At 44.7% G+C, this 23836-nt stretch overlaps 1 protein-coding gene across 1 annotated transcript in view; it reads left to right on the forward strand.

Moving 5' to 3' along the window:
* LOC118382631 (OTU domain-containing protein 7A-like) overlaps positions 1-23836 on the forward strand; it is an 85660-nt gene that overhangs the window by 2925 nt on the left and 58899 nt on the right. The window contains 1 exon segment of the mRNA XM_052503820.1: positions 270-397. Within this exon segment, the coding sequence (XP_052359780.1) occupies positions 270-397 (128 nt within the window).

Genomic DNA, 23836 nt, shown 5'->3' on the forward strand with positions numbered 1-23836 from the left:
TCTCTCTCTCTCTCTGTCTCTCTGTCTCTCTCTCTCTCTCTCTCTCTCTCTCTCTGTCTCTCTGTCTCTCTCTCTCTCTCTGTCTCTCTCTCTCTCTCTCTCTCTCTCTCTCTCTCTCTCTCTCTCTCTCTCTCTCTCTCTCTCTGTGTGTGTGTGTGTGTGTGTGTGTGTGTGTGTGTGTGTGTGTGTGTGTGTGTGTGTGTGTGTGTGTGTGTGTGTGTGTGTGTGTGTGTGTGTGTGTGCATACTCATCTGTCTCTGTGTCTCTAGGGATGTGGGGCTTCCACGACAGAGACCTGGTGCTGAGGAAGTCTCTGTATGGCATGATGAAGAGTGGAGCGGAGAGAGAGGCTCTGAAGAGGAGGTGGAGGTGGCAGCAGACACAACAGAACAAAGAGGTCAGTACACACACACTACACTACACACACTACACACACACTACACACACTACACACACACTACACTACACACACTACACACACACTACACTACACACACTACACACACACACACTACACACACTACACACACACTACACACACACTACACACACACTACACACACACACTACACACACACTACACACACTACACACACACTACACTACACACACACTACACACACACTACACACACACTACACACACACTACACTACACACACTACACACACACACACACACTACACTACACACACTACACTACACACACACACACACACACACACACACACTACACACACTACACACACACTACACACACACACACACACACACACACTACACACACACACACACACACTACACACACACTACACACACACACACACACACACTACACACAGTACACACTACACACTACACACTACACACTACACACACACACTACACACACTACACACACACACACACTACACACACACACTACACACACACACACTACACACTACACACACACACACACACACACACACACACTACACACTACACACACACTACACACACAGTACACACACTACACACACACACACACACACACACACACTACACACAGTACACACTACACACAGTACACACTACACACAGTACACACACACACACACTACACACACACACACTACACACACACACACACTACACACTACACACACACACACACACACACTACACACACACACACACACACACTACACACACACACACTACACACACACACACACACAGTACACACTACACACAGTACACACAGTACACACACACAGTACACACACACAGTACACACTACACACACAGTACACACTACACACAGTACACACACAGTACACACAGTACACACACACACACAGTACACACTACACACAGTACACACACACACACACACACACACACACACACACACACACACACACACACACAGTACACACTACACACAGTACACACTACACACAGTACACACACACACACACACACACACACAACACCTGCTATTCCACATGAGGGCTCTGTTCTATAAGCTGGTCCCTGAGCTCCAGGCTCCAGGCTCCTGATACCTACAGAGAACTATTCACACTGACCTGATACCTGTAGAGAACCATTCACTCTGACCTGATACCCACAGAGAACTATTCACACTGACCTGATACCTGTAGAGAACCATTCACTCTGACCTGATACCTGTAGAGAACCATTCACTCAGACCTGATACCTGTAGAGAACCATTCACACTGACCTGATACCTGTAGAGAACCATTCACTCTGACCTGATACCTACAGAGAACCATTCACTCAGACCTGATACCTGCAGAGAACCATTCACTCTCACCTGATACCTACAGAGAACCATTCACTCTGACCTGATACCTACAGAGAACCATTCACTCAGACCTGATACCTGCAGAGAACCATTCACTCTCACCTGATACCTACAGAGATCTATTCACTCAGACCTGATACCTACAGAGAACCATTCACTCAGACCTGATACCTGTAGAGAACCATTCACACTGACCTGATACCTGTAGAGAACCATTCACTCAGACCTGATACCTACAGAGAACCATTCACTCTGACCTGATACCTACAGAGATCTATTCACTCAGACCTGATACCTGTAGAGAACCATTCACTCAGACCTGATACCTACAGAGAACCATTCACTCTGACCTGATACCTACAGAGAACCATTCACTCAGACCTGATACCTGCAGAGAACCATTCACTCTCACCTGATACCTGCAGAGAACCATTCACTCAGACCTGATACCTACAGAGAACCATTCACTCAGACCTGATACCTGTAGAGAACCATTCACACTGACCTGATACCTGTAGAGAACCATTCACTCAGACCTGATACCTACAGAGAACCATTCACTCAGACCTGATACCTGTAGAGAACCATTCACACTGACCTGATACCTGTAGAGAACCATTCACTCTGACCTGATACCTGTAGAGAACCATTCACTCAGACCTGATACCTGTAGAGAACCATTCACTCAGACCTGATACCTACAGAGAACCATTCACTCAGACCTGATACCTGTAGAGAACCATTCACTCAGACCTGATACCTACAGAGAACCATTCACTCAGACCTGATACCTGTAGAGAACCATTCACTCAGACCTGATACCTACAGAGAACCATTCACTCAGACCTGATACCTACAGAGAACCATTCACACTGACCTGATACCTACAGAGAACCATTCACACTGACCTGATACCTACAGAGAACCATTCACACTGACCTGATACCTACAGAGAACCATTCACTCAGACCTGATACCTACAGAGAACCATTCACTCAGACCTGATACCTACAGAGAACCATTCACACTGACCTGATACCTACAGAGAACTATTCACACTGACCTGATACCTACAGAGAACCATTCACTCAGACCTGATACCTGTAGAGAACCATTCACTCAGACCTGATACCTGTAGAGAACCATTCACACTGACCTGATACCTACAGAGAACCATTCACACTGACCTGATACCTACAGAGAACCATTCACTCAGACCTGATACCTGTAGAGAACCATTCACACTGACCTGATACCTACAGAGAACTATTCACACTGACCTGATACCTACAGAGAACCATTCACTCAGACCTGATACCTGTAGAGAACCATTCACACTGACCTGATACCTACAGAGAACCATTCACACTGACCTGATACCTACAGAGAACCATTCACTCAGACCTGATACCTGTAGAGAACCATTCACACTGACCTGATACCTACAGAGAACCATTCATACTGACCTGATACCTACAGAGAACCATTCACTCAGACCTGATACCTGTAGAGAACCATTCACACTGACCTGATACCTACAGAGAACCATTCACACTGACCTGATACCTACAGAGAACCATTCACTCAGACCTGATACCTGTAGAGAACCATTCACACTGACCTGATACCTACAGAGAACCATTCATACTGACCTGATACCTACAGAGAACCATTCACTCAGACCTGATACCTGTAGAGAACCATTCACACTGACCTGATACCTACAGAGAACCATTCACACTGACCTGATATCTACAGAGAACCATTCACTCAGACCTGATACCTGTAGAGAACCATTCACACTGACCTGATACCTACAGAGAACCATTCACACTGACCTGATACCTACAGAGAACCATTCACTCAGACCTGATACCTGTAGAGAACCATTCACACTGACCTGATACCTACAGAGAACCATTCACACTGACCTGATACCTACAGAGAACCATTCACACTGACCTGATACCTGTAGAGAACCATTCACACTGACCTGATACCTGTAGAGAACCATTCACACTGACCTGATACCTGTAGAGAACCATTCACACTGACCTGATACCTACAGAGAACCATTCACACTGACCTGATACCTGTAGAGAACCATTCACTCAGACCTGATACCTGTAGAGAACCATTCACTCAGACCTGATACCTGTAGAGAACCATTCACACTGACCTGATACCTGTAGAGAACCATTCACACTGACCTGATACCTGTAGAGAACCATTCACTCAGACCTGATACCTGTAGAGAACCATTCACACTGACCTGATACCTACGTTGAACCATTCACACTGACCTGATACCTGTAGAGAACCATTCACACTGACCTGATACCTGTAGAGAACCATTCACTCAGACCTGATACCTACAGAGAACCATTCACTCAGACCTGATACCTACAGAGAACCATTCACACTGACCTGATACCTGTAGAGAACCATTCACTCAGACCTGATACCTGTAGAGAACTATTCACTCAGACCTGATACCTGTAGAGAACCATTCACTCAGACCTGATACCTACAGAGAACCATTCACACTGACCTGATACCTGTAGAGAACCATTCACTCAGACCTGATACCTACAGAGAACCATTCACACTGACCTGATACCTGTAGAGAACCATTCACTCAGACCTGATACCTACAGAGAACCATTCACTCAGACCTGATACCTACAGAGAACCATTCACACTGACCTGATACCTACAGAGAACCATTCACACTGACCTGATACCTGTAGAGAACCATTCACTCAGACCTGATACCTGTAGAGAACCATTCACACTGACCTGATACCTGTAGAGAACCATTCACACTGACCTGATACCTACAGAGAACCATTCACACTGACCTGATACCTACAGAGAACCATTCACTCTGACCTGATACCTGTAGAGAACCATTCACTCAGACCTGATACCTGTAGAGAACCATTCACACTGACCTGATACCTGTAGAGAACCATTCACACTGACCTGATACCTACAGAGAACCATTCACTCTGACCTGATACCTACAGAGAACCATTCACTCTGACCTGATACCTACAGAGAACCATTCACTCTGACCTGATACCTACAGAGAACCATTCACCTGACCTGATACCTACAGAGAACCATTCACACTGACCTGATACCTGTAGAGAACCATTCACACTGACCTGATACCTACAGAGAACCATTCACTCTGACCTGATACCTACAGAGAACCATTCACACTGACCTGATACCTACAGAGAACCATTCACACTGACCTGATACCTGTAGAGAACCATTCACTCAGACCTGATACCTGTAGAGAACCATTCACTCTGACCTGATACCTACAGAGAACCATTCACTCTGACCTGATACCTACAGAGAACCATTCACACTGACCTGATACCTACAGAGAACCATTCACACTGACCTGATACCTGTAGAGAACCATTCACTCAGACCTGATACCTGTAGAGAACCATTCACTCAGACCTGATACCTACAGAGAACCATTCACACTGACCTGATACCTGTAGAGAACCTACAGAGAACCATTCACTCTGACCTGATACCTACAGAGAATCATTCACTCAGACCTGATACCTGTAGAGAACCATTCACTCAGACCTGATACCTGTAGAGAACCATTCACACTGACCTGATACCTGTAGAGAACCATTCACTCAGACCTGATACCTATAGAGAACCATTCACTCTGACCTGATACCTACAGAGAACCATTCACACTGACCTGATACCTGTAGAGAACCATTCACTCAGACCTGATACCTACAGAGAACCATTCACCAGACCTGATACCTGTAGAGAACCATTCACTGACCTGATACCTAGAGAACCATTCACACTGACCTGATACCTACAGAGAACCATTCACTCAGACCTGATACCTATAGAGAACCATTCACTCTGACCTGATACCTACAGAGAACCATTCACACAGACCTGATACCTGTAGAGAACCATTCACTCAGACCTGATACCTACAGAGAACCATTCACACTGACCTGATACCTACAGAGAACCATTCACTCAGACCTGATACCTACAGAGAACCATTCACACTGACCTGATACCTACAGAGAACCATTCACTCTGACCTGATACCTACAGAGAACCATTCACTCTGACCTGATACCTACAGAGAACCATTCACACTGACCTGATACCTGTAGAGAACCATTCACTCTGACCTGATACCTACAGAGAACCATTCACACTGACCTGATACCTACAGAGAACCATTCACTCAGACCTGATACCTGTAGAGAACCATTCACACTGACCTGATACCTGTAGAGAACCATTCACACTGACCTGATACCTGTAGAGAACCATTCACACTGACCTGATACCTGTAGAGAACCATTCACACTGACCTGATACCTACAGAGAACCATTCACTCAGACCTGATACCTGTAGAGAACCATTCACACTGACCTGATACCTACAGAGAACCATTCACTCAGACCTGATACCTGTAGAGAACCATTCACACTGACCTGATACCTACAGAGAACCATTCACTCAGACCTGATACCTGTAGAGAACCATTCACACTGACCTGATACCTGCAGAGAACCATTCACTCAGACCTGATACCTGCAGAGAACCATTCACACTGACCTGATACCTGTAGAGAACCATTCACTCAGACCTGATACCTACAGAGAACCATTCACTCTGACCTGATACCTGTAGAGAACCATTCACACAGACCTGATACCTACAGAGAACCATTCACTCAGACCTGATACCTACAGAGAACCATTCACTCAGACCTGATACCTACAGAGAACCATTCACTCAGACCTGATACCTACAGAGAACCATTCACACTGACCTGATACCTACAGAGAACCATTCACTCAGACCTGATACCTACAGAGAACCATTCACTCAGACCTGATACCTGTAGAGAACCATTCACACTGACCTGATACCTGTAGAGAACCATTCACTCTGACCTGATACCTACAGAGAACCATTCACACTGACCTGATACCTACAGAGAACCATTCACACTGACCTGATACCTACAGAGAACCATTCACACTGACCTGATACCTACAGAGAACCATTCACACTGACCTGATACCTACAGAGAACCATTCACACTGACCTGATACCTACAGAGAACCATTCACACTGACCTGATACCTGTAGAGAACCATTCACACTGACCTGATACCTACAGAGAACCATTCACTCTGACCTGATACCTACAGAGAACCATTCACTCAGACCTGATACCTACAGAGAACCATTCACTCAGACCTGATACCTACAGAGAACCATTCACTCAGACCTGATACCTACAGAGAACCATTCCTCTGACCTGATACCTACAGAGAACCATTCACACTGACCTGATACCTGTAGAGAACCATTCACTCTGACCTGATACCTACAGAGAACCATTCACACTGACCTGATACCTGCAGAGAACCATTCACACAGACCTGATACCTACAGAGAAGCAGAGAACCATTCACACTGACCTGATACCTGTAGAGAACCATTCACACTGACCTGATACCTACAGAGAACCATTCACACTGACCTGATACCTGCAGAGAACCATTCACTCAGACCTGATACCTACAGAGAACCATTCACACTGACCTGATACCTACAGAGAACCATTCACTCAGACCTGATACCTGTAGAGAACCATTCACACTGACCTGATACCTACAGAGAACCATTCACACTGACCTGATACCTGCAGAGAACCATTCACTCAGACCTGATACCTACAGAGAACCATTCACACTGACCTGATACCTGTAGAGAACCATTCACTCAGACCTGATACCTACAGAGAACCATTCACTCTGACCTGATACCTACAGAGAACCATTCACACTGACCTGATACCTGTAGAGAACCATTCACACTGACCTGATACCTGTAGAGAACCATTCACACTGACCTGATACCTACAGAGAACCATTCATACTGACCTGATACCTACAGAGAACCATTCACTCAGACCTGATACCTACAGAGAACCATTCACTCAGACCTGATACCTACAGAGAACCATTCACACTGACCTGATACCTACAGAGAACTATTCACACTGACCTGATACCTACAGAGAACCATTCACTCAGACCTGATACCTGTAGAGAACCATTCACTCAGACCTGATACCTGTAGAGAACCATTCACACTGACCTGATACCTACAGAGAACCATTCACACTGACCTGATACCTACAGAGAACCATTCACTCAGACCTGATACCTGTAGAGAACCATTCACACTGACCTGATACCTACAGAGAACCATTCACTCTGACCTGATACCTACAGAGAACCATTCACTCAGACCTGATACCTACAGAGAACCATTCACACTGACCTGATACCTACAGAGAACCATTCACACTGACCTGATACCTACAGAGAACCATTCACTCAGACCTGATACCTGTAGAGAACCATTCACACTGACCTGATACCTACAGAGAACCATTCATACTGACCTGATACCTACAGAGAACCATTCACTCAGACCTGATACCTGTAGAGAACCATTCACACTGACCTGATACCTACAGAGAACCATTCACACTGACCTGATACCTACAGAGAACCATTCACTCAGACCTGATACCTGTAGAGAACCATTCACACTGACCTGATACCTACAGAGAACCATTCATACTGACCTGATACCTACAGAGAACCATTCACTCAGACCTGATACCTGTAGAGAACCATTCACACTGACCTGATACCTACAGAGAACCATTCACACTGACCTGATATCTACAGAGAACCATTCACTCAGACCTGATACCTGTAGAGAACCATTCACACTGACCTGATACCTACAGAGAACCATTCACACTGACCTGATACCTACAGAGAACCATTCACTCAGACCTGATACCTGTAGAGAACCATTCACACTGACCTGATACCTACAGAGAACCATTCACACTGACCTGATACCTACAGAGAACCATTCACACTGACCTGATACCTGTAGAGAACCATTCACACTGACCTGATACCTGTAGAGAACCATTCACACTGACCTGATACCTGCAGAGAACCATTCACACTGACCTGATACCTACAGAGAACCATTCACACTGACCTGATACCTAGAGAACCATTCACTCTGACCTGATACCTACAGAGAACCATTCACTCAGACCTGATACCTACAGAGAACCATTCACACTGACCTGATACCTACAGAGAACCATTCACTCAGACCTGATACCTGTAGAGAACCATTCACTCAGACCTGATACCTGTAGAGAACCATTCACACTGACCTGATACCTACAGAGAACCATTCACTCAGACCTGATACCTGTAGAGAACCATTCACACTGACCTGATACCTACAGAGAACCATTCACTCAGACCTGATACCTACAGAGAACCATTCACTCAGACCTGATACCTACAGAGAACCATTCACACTGACCTGATACCTGTAGAGAACCATTCACTCAGACCTGATACCTGTAGAGATCTATTCACTCAGACCTGATACCTGTAGAGAACCATTCACTCAGACCTGATACCTACAGAGAACCATTCACACTGACCTGATACCTGTAGAGAACCATTCACTCAGACCTGATACCTACAGAGAACCATTCACACTGACCTGATACCTGTAGAGAACCATTCACTCAGACCTGATACCTACAGAGAACCATTCACTCAGACCTGATACCTACAGAGAACCATTCACACTGACCTGATACCTACAGAGAACCATTCACACTGACCTGATACCTGTAGAGAACCATTCACTCAGACCTGATACCTGTAGAGAACCATTCACACTGACCTGATACCTGTAGAGAACCATTCACACTGACCTGATACCTACAGAGAACCATTCACACTGACCTGATACCTACAGAGAACCATTCACTCTGACCTGATACCTGTAGAGAACCATTCACTCAGACCTGATACCTGTAGAGAACCATTCACACTGACCTGATACCTGTAGAGAACCATTCACACTGACCTGATACCTACAGAGAACCATTCACTCTGACCTGATACCTACAGAGAACCATTCACTCTGACCTGATACCTACAGAGAACCATTCACTCTGACCTGATACCTACAGAGAACCATTCACCCTGACCTGATACCTGTAGAGAACCATTCACACTGACCTGATACCTGTAGAGAACCATTCACACTGACCTGATACCTACAGAGAACCATTCACTCTGACCTGATACCTACAGAGAACCATTCACACTGACCTGATACCTACAGAGAACCATTCACACTGACCTGATACCTGTAGAGAACCATTCACTCAGACCTGATACCTGTAGAGAACCATTCACTCTGACCTGATACCTACAGAGAACCATTCACTCTGACCTGATACCTACAGAGAACCATTCACACTGACCTGATACCTACAGAGAACCATTCACACTGACCTGATACCTGTAGAGAACCATTCACTCAGACCTGATACCTGTAGAGAACCATTCACTCAGACCTGATACCTACAGAGAACCATTCACACTGACCTGATACCTGTAGAGAACCTACAGAGAACCATTCACTCTGACCTGATACCTACAGAGAATCATTCACTCAGACCTGATACCTGTAGAGAACCATTCACTCAGACCTGATACCTGTAGAGAACCATTCACACTGACCTGATACCTGTAGAGAACCATTCACTCAGACCTGATACCTATAGAGAACCATTCACTCTGACCTGATACCTACAGAGAACCATTCACACTGACCTGATACCTGTAGAGAACCATTCACTCAGACCTGATACCTACAGAGAACCATTCACTCAGACCTGATACCTGTAGAGAACCATTCACACTGACCTGATACCTGTAGAGAACCATTCACACTGACCTGATACCTGTAGAGAACCATTCACTCAGACCTGATACCTATAGAGAACCATTCACTCTGACCTGATACCTACAGAGAACCATTCACTCAGACCTGATACCTGTAGAGAACCATTCACTCAGACCTGATACCTACAGAGAACCATTCACACTGACCTGATACCTACAGAGAACCATTCACTCAGACCTGATACCTACAGAGAAGCAGAGAACCATTCACACTGACCTGATACCTGCAGAGAACCATTCACTCTGACCTGATACCTACAGAGAACCATTCACTCTGACCTGATACCTACAGAGAACCATTCACACTGACCTGATACCTGTAGAGAACCATTCACTCTGACCTGATACCTACAGAGAACCATTCACACTGACCTGATACCTACAGAGAACCATTCACTCAGACCTGATACCTGTAGAGAACCATTCACACTGACCTGATACCTACAGAGAACCATTCACTCAGACCTGATACCTGTAGAGAACCATTCACACTGACCTGATACCTGTAGAGAACCATTCACACTGACCTGATACCTACAGAGAACCATTCACTCAGACCTGATACCTGTAGAGAACCATTCACACTGACCTGATACCTACAGAGAACCATTCACTCAGACCTGATACCTGTAGAGAACCATTCACACTGACCTGATACCTACAGAGAACTATTCACTCAGACCTGATACCTGTAGAGAACCATTCACACTGACCTGATACCTGCAGAGAACCATTCACTCAGACCTGATACCTGCAGAGAACCATTCACACTGAGAACTGTAGAGAACCATTCACACTCAGACCTGATACCTACAGAGAACCATTCACTCAGACCTGATACCTGTAGAGAACCATTCACTCAGACCTGATACCTGTAGAGAACCATTCACTCAGACCTGATACCTACAGAGAACCATTCACTCTGACCTGATACCTGTAGAGAACCATTCACACTGACCTGATACCTGCAGAGAACCATTCACTCAGACCTGATACCTGCAGAGAACCATTCACACTGACCTGATACCTGTAGAGAACCATTCACTCAGACCTGATACCTACAGAGAACCATTCACTCTGACCTGATACCTGTAGAGAACCATTCACACTGACCTGATACCTGTCGAGATCTATTCACTCAGACCTGATACCTACAGAGAACCATTCACTCAGACCTGATACCTACAGAGAACCATTCACTCAGACCTGATACCTACAGAGAACCATTCACACTGACCTGATACCTACAGAGAACCATTCACTCAGACCTGATACCTACAGAGAACCATTCACTCAGACCTGATACCTGTAGAGAACCATTCACACTGACCTGATACCTGTAGAGAACCATTCACTCTGACCTGATACCTACAGAGAACCATTCACACTGACCTGATACCTACAGAGAACCATTCACACTGACCTGATACCTACAGAGAACCATTCACACTGACCTGATACCTACAGAGAACCATTCACACTGACCTGATACCTACAGAGAACCATTCACACTGACCTGATACCTACAGAGAACCATTCACACTGACCTGATACCTGTAGAGAACCATTCACACTGACCTGATACCTACAGAGAACCATTCACTCTGACCTGATACCTACAGAGAACTATTCACTCAGACCTGATACCTACAGAGAACCATTCACTCAGACCTGATACCTACAGAGAACCATTCACTCAGACCTGATACCTACAGAGAACCATTCCCTCTGACCTGATACCTACAGAGAACCATTCACACTGACCTGATACCTGTAGAGAACCATTCACTCTGACCTGATACCTACAGAGAACCATTCACACTGACCTGATACCTGCAGAGAACCATTCACACAGACCTGATACCTACAGAGAAGCAGAGAACCATTCACACTGACCTGATACCTGTAGAGAACCATTCACACTGACCTGATACCTACAGAGAACCATTCACACTGACCTGATACCTGCAGAGAACCATTCACTCAGACCTGATACCTACAGAGAACCATTCACACTGACCTGATACCTACAGAGAACCATTCACTCAGACCTGATACCTGTAGAGAACCATTCACACTGACCTGATACCTACAGAGAACCATTCACACTGACCTGATACCTGCAGAGAACCATTCACTCAGACCTGATACCTACAGAGAACCATTCACACTGACCTGATACCTGTAGAGAACCATTCACTCAGACCTGATACCTACAGAGAACCATTCACTCTGACCTGATACCTACAGAGAACCATTCACACTGACCTGATACCTGTAGAGAACCATTCACTCAGACCTGATACCTACAGAGAACCATTCACACTGACCTGATACCTGTAGAGAACCATTCACTCAGACCTGATACCTACAGAGAACCATTCACTCAGACCTGATACCTACAGAGAACCATTCACTCAGACCTGATACCTGTAGAGAACCTACAGAGAACCATTCACTCAGACCTGATACCTGTAGAGAACCATTCACACTGACCTGATACCTACAGAGAACTATTCACACTGACCTGATACCTACAGAGATCTATTCACTCAGACCTGATACCTGTAGAGAACCATTCACTCAGACCTGATACCTGTAGAGAACCATTCACTCAGACCTGATACCTGTCGAGATCTATTCACTCAGACCTGATACCTACAGAGAACCATTCACTCAGACCTGATACCTACAGAGAACCATTCACTCAGACCTGATACCTACAGAGAACCATTCACTCAGACCTGATACCTACAGAGAACCATTCACACTGACCTGATACCTACAGAGAACCATTCACTCAGACCTGATACCTACAGAGAACCATTCACTCAGACCTGATACCTGTAGAGAACCATTCACACTGACCTGATACCTGTAGAGAACCATTCACTCTGACCTGATACCTACAGAGAACCATTCACACTGACCTGATACCTACAGAGAACCATTCACACTGACCTGATACCTACAGAGAACCATTCACACTGACCTGATACCTACAGAGAACCATTCACACTGACCTGATACCTACAGAGAACCATTCACACTGACCTGATACCTACAGAGAACCATTCACACTGACCTGATACCTGTAGAGAACCATTCACTCTGACCTGATACCTACAGAGAACCATTCACTCTGACCTGATACCTACAGAGAACTATTCACTCAGACCTGATACCTACAGAGAACCATTCACTCAGACCTGATACCTACAGAGAACCATTCACTCAGACCTGATACCTACAGAGAACCATTCCCTCTGACCTGATACCTACAGAGAACCATTCACACTGACCTGATACCTGTAGAGAACCATTCACACTGACCTGATACCTACAGAGAACCATTCACTCAGACCTGATACCTACAGAGAACCATTCACTCAGACCTGATACCTACAGAGAACCATTCACTCAGACCTGATACCTACAGAGAACCATTCACACTGACCTGATACCTGTAGAGAACCATTCACTCAGACCTGATACCTGTAGAGAACCATTCACTCAGACCTGATACCTACAGAGAACCATTCACACTGACCTGATACCTACAGAGAACCATTCACTCAGACCTGATACCTACAGAGAACCATTCACACTGACCTGATACCTACAGAGAACCATTCACTCTGACCTGATACCTACAGAGAACCATTCACACTGACCTGATACCTGTAGAGAACCATTCACTCAGACCTGATACCTACAGAGAACCATTCACACTGACCTGATACCTACAGAGAACCATTCACACTGACCTGATACCTACAGAGAACCATTCACACTGACCTGATACCTGTAGAGAACCATTCACACTGACCTGATACCTACAGAGAACCATTCACTCAGACCTGATACCTGTAGAGAACCATTCACTCAGACCTGATACCTACAGAGAACCATTCACTCAGACCTGATACCTACAGAGAACCATTCACACTGACCTGATACCTACAGAGAACCATTCACTCAGACCTGATACCTACAGAGAACCATTCACACTGACCTGATACCTACAGAGAACCATTCACACTGACCTGATACCTGTAGAGAACCATTCACTCAGACCTGATACCTACAGAGAACCATTCACTCAGACCTGATACCTACAGAGAACCATTCACTCAGACCTGATACCTGTAGAGAACCTACAGAGAACCATTCACTCAGACCTGATACCTGTAGAGAACCATTCACACTGACCTGATACCTACAGAGAACTATTCACACTGACCTGATACCTACAGAGAACTATTCACTCAGACCTGATACCTGTAGAGAACCATTCACTCAGACCTGATACCTGTAGAGAACCATTCACTCAGACCTGATACCTGTAGAGAACCATTCACTCAGACCTGATACCTACAGAGAACCATTCACTCAGACCTGATACCTACAGAGAACCATTCACTCAGACCTGATACCTACAGAGAACCATTCACACTGACCTGATACCTACAGAGAACCATTCACTCAGACCTGATACCTACAGAGAACCATTCACTCAGACCTGATACCTGTAGAGAACCATTCACACTGACCTGATACCTGTAGAGAACCATTCACTCTGACCTGATACCTACAGAGAACCATTCACACTGACCTGATACCTGTAGAGAACCATTCACACTGACCTGATACCTGTAGAGAACCATTCACTCAGACCTGATACCTACAGAGAACCATTCACACTGACCTGATACCTACAGAGAACCATTCACACTGACCTGATACCTACAGAGAACCATTCACACTGACCTGATACCTACAGAGAACCATTCACACTGACCTGATACCTGTAGAGAACCATTCACTCTGACCTGATACCTACAGAGAACCATTCACTCTGACCTGATACCTACAGAGAACCATTCACTCAGACCTGATACCTACAGAGAACCATTCCCTCTGACCTGATACCTACAGAGAACCATTCACACTGACCTGATACCTGTAGAGAACCATTCACACTGACCTGATACCTACAGAGAACCATTCACACTGACCTGATACCTGTAGAGAACCATTCACTCAGACCTGATACCTACAGAGAACCATTCACACTGACCTGATACCTACAGAGAACCATTCACACTGACCTGATACCTGTAGAGAACCATTCACTCAGACCTGATACCTACAGAGAACCATTCACTCAGACCTGATACCTACAGAGAACCATTCACTCAGACCTGATACCTGTAGAGAACCTACAGAGAACCATTCACTCAGACCTGATACCTACAGAGAACCATTCACACTGACCTGATACCTACAGAGAACCATTCACACTGACCTGATACCTACAGAGAACCATTCACTCAGACCTGATACCTGTAGAGAACCATTCACTCAGACCTGATACCTGTAGAGAACCATTCACTCAGACCTGATACCTGTCAGAGATCTATTCACTCAGACCTGATACCTACAGAGAACCATTCACTCAGACCTGATACCTGTAGAGAACCATTCACTCAGACCTGATACCTACAGAGAACCATTCACACTGACCTGATACCTGCAGAGAACCATTCACTCAGACCTGATACCTACAGAGAACCATTCACTCAGACCTGATACCTACAGAGAACCATTCACACTGACCTGATACCTGTAGAGAACCATTCACTCTGACCTGATACCTACAGAGAACCATTCACACTGACCTGATACCTACAGAGAACCATTCACACTGACCTGATACCTGTAGAGAACCATTCACTCAGACCTGATACCTACAGAGAACCATTCACACTGACCTGATACCTACAGAGAACCATTCACACTGACCTGATACCTACAGAGAACCATTCACACTGACCTGATACCTACAGAGAACCATTCACACTGACCTGATACCTACAGAGAACCATTCACTCTGACCTGATACCTACAGAGAACCATTCACTCTGACCTGATACCTACAGAGAACTATTCACTCAGACCTGATACCTACAGAGAACCATTCCCTCTGACCTGATACCTACAGAGAACCATTCACACTGACCTGATACCTGTAGAGAACCATTCACACTGACCTGATACCTACAGAGAACCATTCACACTGACCTGATACCTGTAGAGAACCATTCACTCAGACCTGATACCTACAGAGAACCATTCACTCAGACCTGATACCTACAGAGAACCATTCCCTCTGACCTGATACCTACAGAGAACCATTCACACTGACCTGATACCTGTAGAGAACCATTCACACTGACCTGATACCTACAGAGAACCATTCACACTGACCTGATACCTGTAGAGAACCATTCACTCAGACCTGATACCTACAGAGAACCATTCACTCAGACCTGATACCTACAGAGAACCATTCACACTGACCTGATACCTGTAGAGAACCATTCACTCAGACCTGATACCTGTAGAGAACCATTCACTCAGACCTGATACCTACAGAGAACCATTCACACTGACCTGATACCTACAGAGAACCATTCACTCAGACCTGATACCTACAGAGAACCATTCACACTGACCTGATACCTACAGAGAACCATTCACTCTGACCTGATACCTACAGAGAACCATTCACACTGACCTGATACCTGTAGAGAACCATTCACTCAGACCTGATACCTACAGAGAACCATTCACACTGACCTGATACCTACAGAGAACCATTCACACTGACCTGATACCTACAGAGAACCATTCACACTGACCTGATACCTACAGAGAACCATTCACACTGACCTGATACCTACAGAGAACCATTCACTCAGACCTGATACCTGTAGAGAACCATTCACTCAGACCTGATACCTACAGAGAACCATTCACTCAGACCTGATACCTACAGAGAACCATTCACTCAGACCTGATACCTACAGAGAACTATTCACTCAGACCTGATACCTACAGAGAACCATTCACTCAGACCTGATACCTACAGAGAACCATTCACACTGACCTGATACCTACAGAGAACCATTCACTCAGACCTGATACCTACAGAGAACCATTCACACTGACCTGATACCTACAGAGAACCATTCATACTGACCTGATACCTACAGAGAACCATTCACACTGACCTGATACCTGTAGAGAACCATTCACACTGACCTGATACCTGTAGAGAACCATTCACTCAGACCTGATACCTACAGAGAACCATTCACACTGACCTGATACCTACAGAGAACCATTCACACTGACCTGATACCTACAGAGAACCATTCACACTGACCTGATACCTGTAGAGAACCATTCACTCAGACCTGATACCTACAGAGAACCATTCACTCAGACCTGATACCTACAGAGAACCATTCACACTGACCTGATACCTGTAGAGAACCATTCACTCAGACCTAATACCTGTAGAGAACCATTCACTCAGACCTGATACCTGTAGAGAACCATTCACTCAGACCTGATACCTACAGAGAACCATTCACACTGACCTGATACCTGTAGAGAACCATTCACACTGACCTGATACCTGTAGAGAACCATTCACACTGACCTGATACCTGTAGAGAACCATTCACTCAGACCTGATACCTACAGAGAACCATTCACACTGACCTGATACCTGTAGAGAACCATTCACTCAGACCTGATACCTGTAGAGAACCATTCACTCAGACCTGATACCTGTAGAGAACCATTCACACTGACCTGATACCTGTAGAGAACCATTCACTCAGACCTGATACCTACAGAGAACCATTCACTCAGACCTGATACCTGTAGAGATCTATTCACACTGACCTGATACCTGTAGAGAACCATTCACACTGACCTGATACCTACAGAGAACCATTCACACTGACCTGATACCTACAGAGAACCATTCACTCAGACCTGATACCTACAGAGAACCATTCACACTGACCTGATACCTGTAGAGAACCATTCACTCAGACCTGATACCTGTAGAGAACTATTCACTCAGACCTGATACCTGTAGAGAACCATTCACTCAGACCTGATACCTGTAGAGAACCATTCACTCAGACCTGATACCTGTAGAGAACCATTCACTCAGACCTGATACCTGTAGAGATCTATTCACTCAGACCTGATACCTGTAGAGAACCTACAGAGAACCATTCACTCAGACCTGATACCTGTAGAGATCTATTCACTCAGACCTGATACCTGTAGAGAACCTACAGAGAACCATTCACTCAGACCTGATACCTGTAGAGATCTATTCACTCAGACCTGATACCTGTAGAGAACCTACAGAGAACCATTCACTCAGACCTGATACCTGTATTTTAGGCTCTGTGGAAATGCAGGAGTGATAACCCCAGTGTCTTTCAGACACGCCAACAGCTGCTCTAAAGGAGCAGGCATGGTGTGTTACTGTGATCTTTGTCTGGGTATGAAAGGGGTATTTCTGGGTCCACCCAAGGCAAAAGCAGCCTCAGCTGTTCCTGTGCAATAAACACTCACATTGCACAACATAGTCAGAGTCAATACTTCTAGACAGCAAACAAATAGTCCCACCTGACACGTACATTCATCTGATATCATCCCCCTCAATAACCTCCCCAACATGATGATACATTCATCTGATATCATCCCCCTCAATAACCTCCCCAACATGATGATATATTCATCTGATATCATCCCCCCTCAATAACCTCCCCAACATGATGATACATTCATCTGATATCATCCCCCTCAATAACCTCCCCAACATGATGATACATTCATCTGATATCATCCCCCTCAATAACCCCCCAACATGATGATACATTCATCTGATATCATCCCCTCAATAACCTCCCCAACATGATGATACATTCATCTGATATCATCCCCCTCAATAACCTCCCCAACATGATGATACATTCATCTGATATCATCCTCCTCAATAACCCCCCAACATGATGATACATTCATCTGATATCATCCTCAATAACCTCCCCAACATGATGATATATTCATCTGATATCATCCCCCTCAATAACCTCCCCAACATGATGATACATTCATCTGATATCATCCCCTCAATAACCTCCCCAACATGATGATATATTCATCTGATATCATCCCCTCAATAACCTCCCCAACATGATGATACATTCATCTGATATCATCCCCCTCAATAACCTCCCCAACATGATGATACATTCATCTGATATCATCCCCCTCAATAACCTCCCCAACATGATGATACATTCATCTGATATCATCCCCCTCAATAACCTCCCCAACATGATGATACATTCATCTGATATCATCCCCCTCAATAACCTCCCCAACATGATGATACATTCATCTGATATCATCCCCCTCAATAACCCCCCCCAACATGATGATACATTCATCTGATATCATCCCCCCTCAATAACCTCCCCAACATGATGATACATTCATCTGATATCATCCCCCTCAATAACCTCCCCAACATGATGATACATTCATCTGATATCATCCCCCTCAATAACCTCCCCAACATGATGATACATTCATCTGATATCATCCCCCCTCAATAACCTCCCCAACATGATGATATATTCATCTGATATCATCCCCCCTCAATAACCTCCCCAACATGGTGATACATTCATCTGATATCATCCCCCCTCAATAACCTCCCCAACATGGTGATACATTCATCTGATATCATCCCCCTCAATAACCTCCCCAACATGATGATACATTCATCTGATATCATCCCCCTCAATAACCTCCCCAACATGATGATACATTCATCTGATATCATCCCCCCTCAATAACCTCCCCAACATGGTGATACATTCATCTGATATCATCCCCCTCAATAACCTCCCCAACATGATGATACATTCATCTGATATCATCCCCCCTCAATAACCTCCCCAACATGGTGATACATTCATCTGATATCATCCCCCCTCAATAACCTCCCCAACATGATGATACATTCATCTGATATCATCCCCCTCAATAACCTCCCCAACATGGTGATACATTCATCTGATATCATCCCCCTCAATAACCTCCCCAACATGGTGATACATTCATCTGATATCATCCCCCTCAATAACCTCCCCAACATGATGATACATTCATCTGATATCATCCCCCTCAATAACCTCCCCAACATGGTGATACATTCATCTGATATCATCCCCCCTCAATAACCTCCCCAACATGATGATACATTCATCTGATATCATCCCCCTCAATAACCTCCCCAACATGATGATACATTCATCTGATATCATCCCCCTCAATAACCTCCCCAACACGATGATACATTCATCTGATATCATCCCCCCTCAATAACCTCCCCAACATGGTGATACATTCATCTGATATCATCCCCCTCAATAACCTCCCCAACACGATGATACATTCATCTGATATCATCCCCCTCAATAACCTCCCCAACATGATGATATATTCATCTGATATCATCCCCCCTCAATAACCTCCCCAACATGATGATACATTCATCTGATATCATCCCCCTCAATAACCTCCCCAACATGGTGATACATTCATCTGATATCATCCCCTCAATAACCTCCCCAACATGGTGATTATCATCCCCCTCAATAACCTCCCCAACATGGTGATACATTCATCTGATATCATCCCCCTCAATAACCTCCCCAACATGGTGATATATTCATCTGATATCATCCCCCCTCAATAACCTCCCCAACATGATGATACATTCATCTGATATCATCCCCCCTCAATAACCTCCCCAACATGGTGATACATTCATCTGATATCATCCCCCCTCAATAACCTCCCCAACATGGTGATACATTCATCTGATATCATCCCCCTCAATAACCTCCCAACATGGTGATACATTCATCTGATATCATCCCCCCTCAATAACCTCCCCAACATGATGATACATTCATCTGATATCATCCCCCTCAATAACCTCCCCAACATGATGATACATTCATCTGATATCATCCCCCCTCAATAACCTCCCCAACATGGTGATACATTCATCTGATATCATCCCCTCAATAACCTCCCCAACATGATGATACATTCATCTGATATCATCCCCTCAATAACCTCCCCAACATGATGATACATTCATCTGATATCATCCCCTCAATAACCTCCCCAACATGGTGATACATTCATCTGATATCATCCCCTCAATAACCTCCCCAACATGATGATACATTCATCTGATATCATCCCCTCAATAACCTCCCCAACATGATGATACATTCATCTGATATCATCCCCCTCAATAACCTCCCCAACACGATGATACATTCTCGATATAACCCCTCAATAACCTCCCCAACATGGTGATACATTCATCTGATATCATCCCCTCAATAACCTCCCCAACACGATGATACATTCATCTGATATCATCCCCTCAATAACCTCCCCAACATGATGATATATTCATCTGATATCATCCCCTCAATAACCTCCCCAACATGATGATATATTCATCTGATATCATCCCCCTCAATAACCTCCCCAACATGGTGATACATTCATCTGATATCATCCCCTCAATAACCTCCCCAACATGGTGATACATTCATCTGATATCATCCTCAATAACCTCCCCAACATGGTGATACATTCATCTGATATCATCCCCCTCAATAACCTCCCCAACATGGTGATATATTCATCTGATATCATCCTCAATAACCTCCCCAACATGATGATACATTCATCTGATATCATCCCCCTCAATAACCTCCCCAACATGGTGATACATTCATTCGATATCATCCTCAATAACCTCCCCAACATGGTGATACATTCATCTGATATCATCCCCTCAATAACCTCCCAACATGGTGATACATTCATCTGATATCATCCCCCCTCAATATGCTCCCCAACATGATGATACATTCATCTGATATCATCCCCCTCAATAACCTCCCCAACATGATGATACATTCATCTGATATCATCCCCCCTCAATAACCTCCCCAACATGGTGATACATTCATCTGATATCATCCCCCCTCAATAACCTCCCCAACATGATGATACATTCATCTGATATCATCCCCCTCAATAACCTCCCCAACACGATGATACATTCATCTGATATCATCCCCTCAATAACCTCCCCAACATGATGATACATTCATCTGATATCATCCCCTCAATAACCTCCCCAACATGATGATACATTCATCTGATATCATCCCCCTCAATAACCTCCCCAACATGATGATACATTCATCTGATATCATCCCCCCTCAATAACCTCCCCAACATGATGATACATTCATCTGATATCATCCCCCTCAATAACCTCCCCAACATGATGATACATTCATCTGATATCATCCCCCTCAATAACCTCCCCAACATGATGATACATTCATCTGATATCATCCCCCTCAATAACCTCCCCAACACGATGATACATTCATCTGATATCATCCCCCCTCAATAACCTCCCCAACATGATGATACATTCATCTGATATCATCCCCCTCAATAACCTCCCCAACATGATGATACATTCATCTGATATCATCCCCCCTCAATAACCTCCCCAACATGGTGATACATTCATCTGATATCATCCCCCTCAATAACCTCCCCAACATGGTGATACATTCATCTGATATCATCCCCCTCAATAACCTCCCCAACATGGTGATACATTCATCTGATATCATCCCCCCTCAATAACCTCCCCAACATGGTGATATATTCATCTGATATCATCCCCCCTCAATAACCTCCCCAACATGATGATACATTCATCTGATATCATCCCCCCTCAATAACCTCCCCAACACGATGATACATTCATCTGATATCATCCCCCTCAATAACCTCCCCAACATGATGATACATTCATCTGATATCATCCCCCTCAATAACCTCCCCAACATGATGATACATTCATCTGATATCATCCCCTCAATAACCTCCCCAACATGATGATACATTCATCTGATATCATCCCCTCAATAACCTCCCCAACATGATGATACATTCATCTGATATCATCCTCAATAACCTCCCCAACATGATGATACATTCATCTGATATCATCCCTCAATAACCTCCCCAACATGGTGATACATTCATCTGATATCATCCTCTCAATAACCCCCAACATGATGATACATTCATCTGATATCATCCCCTCAATAACCTCCCA

The sequence above is a fragment of the Oncorhynchus keta genome, unplaced genomic scaffold, assembly GCF_023373465.1.
Source record: "Oncorhynchus keta strain PuntledgeMale-10-30-2019 unplaced genomic scaffold, Oket_V2 Un_contig_17989_pilon_pilon, whole genome shotgun sequence".
NCBI classification, from domain to species: domain Eukaryota; kingdom Metazoa; phylum Chordata; class Actinopteri; order Salmoniformes; family Salmonidae; genus Oncorhynchus; species Oncorhynchus keta.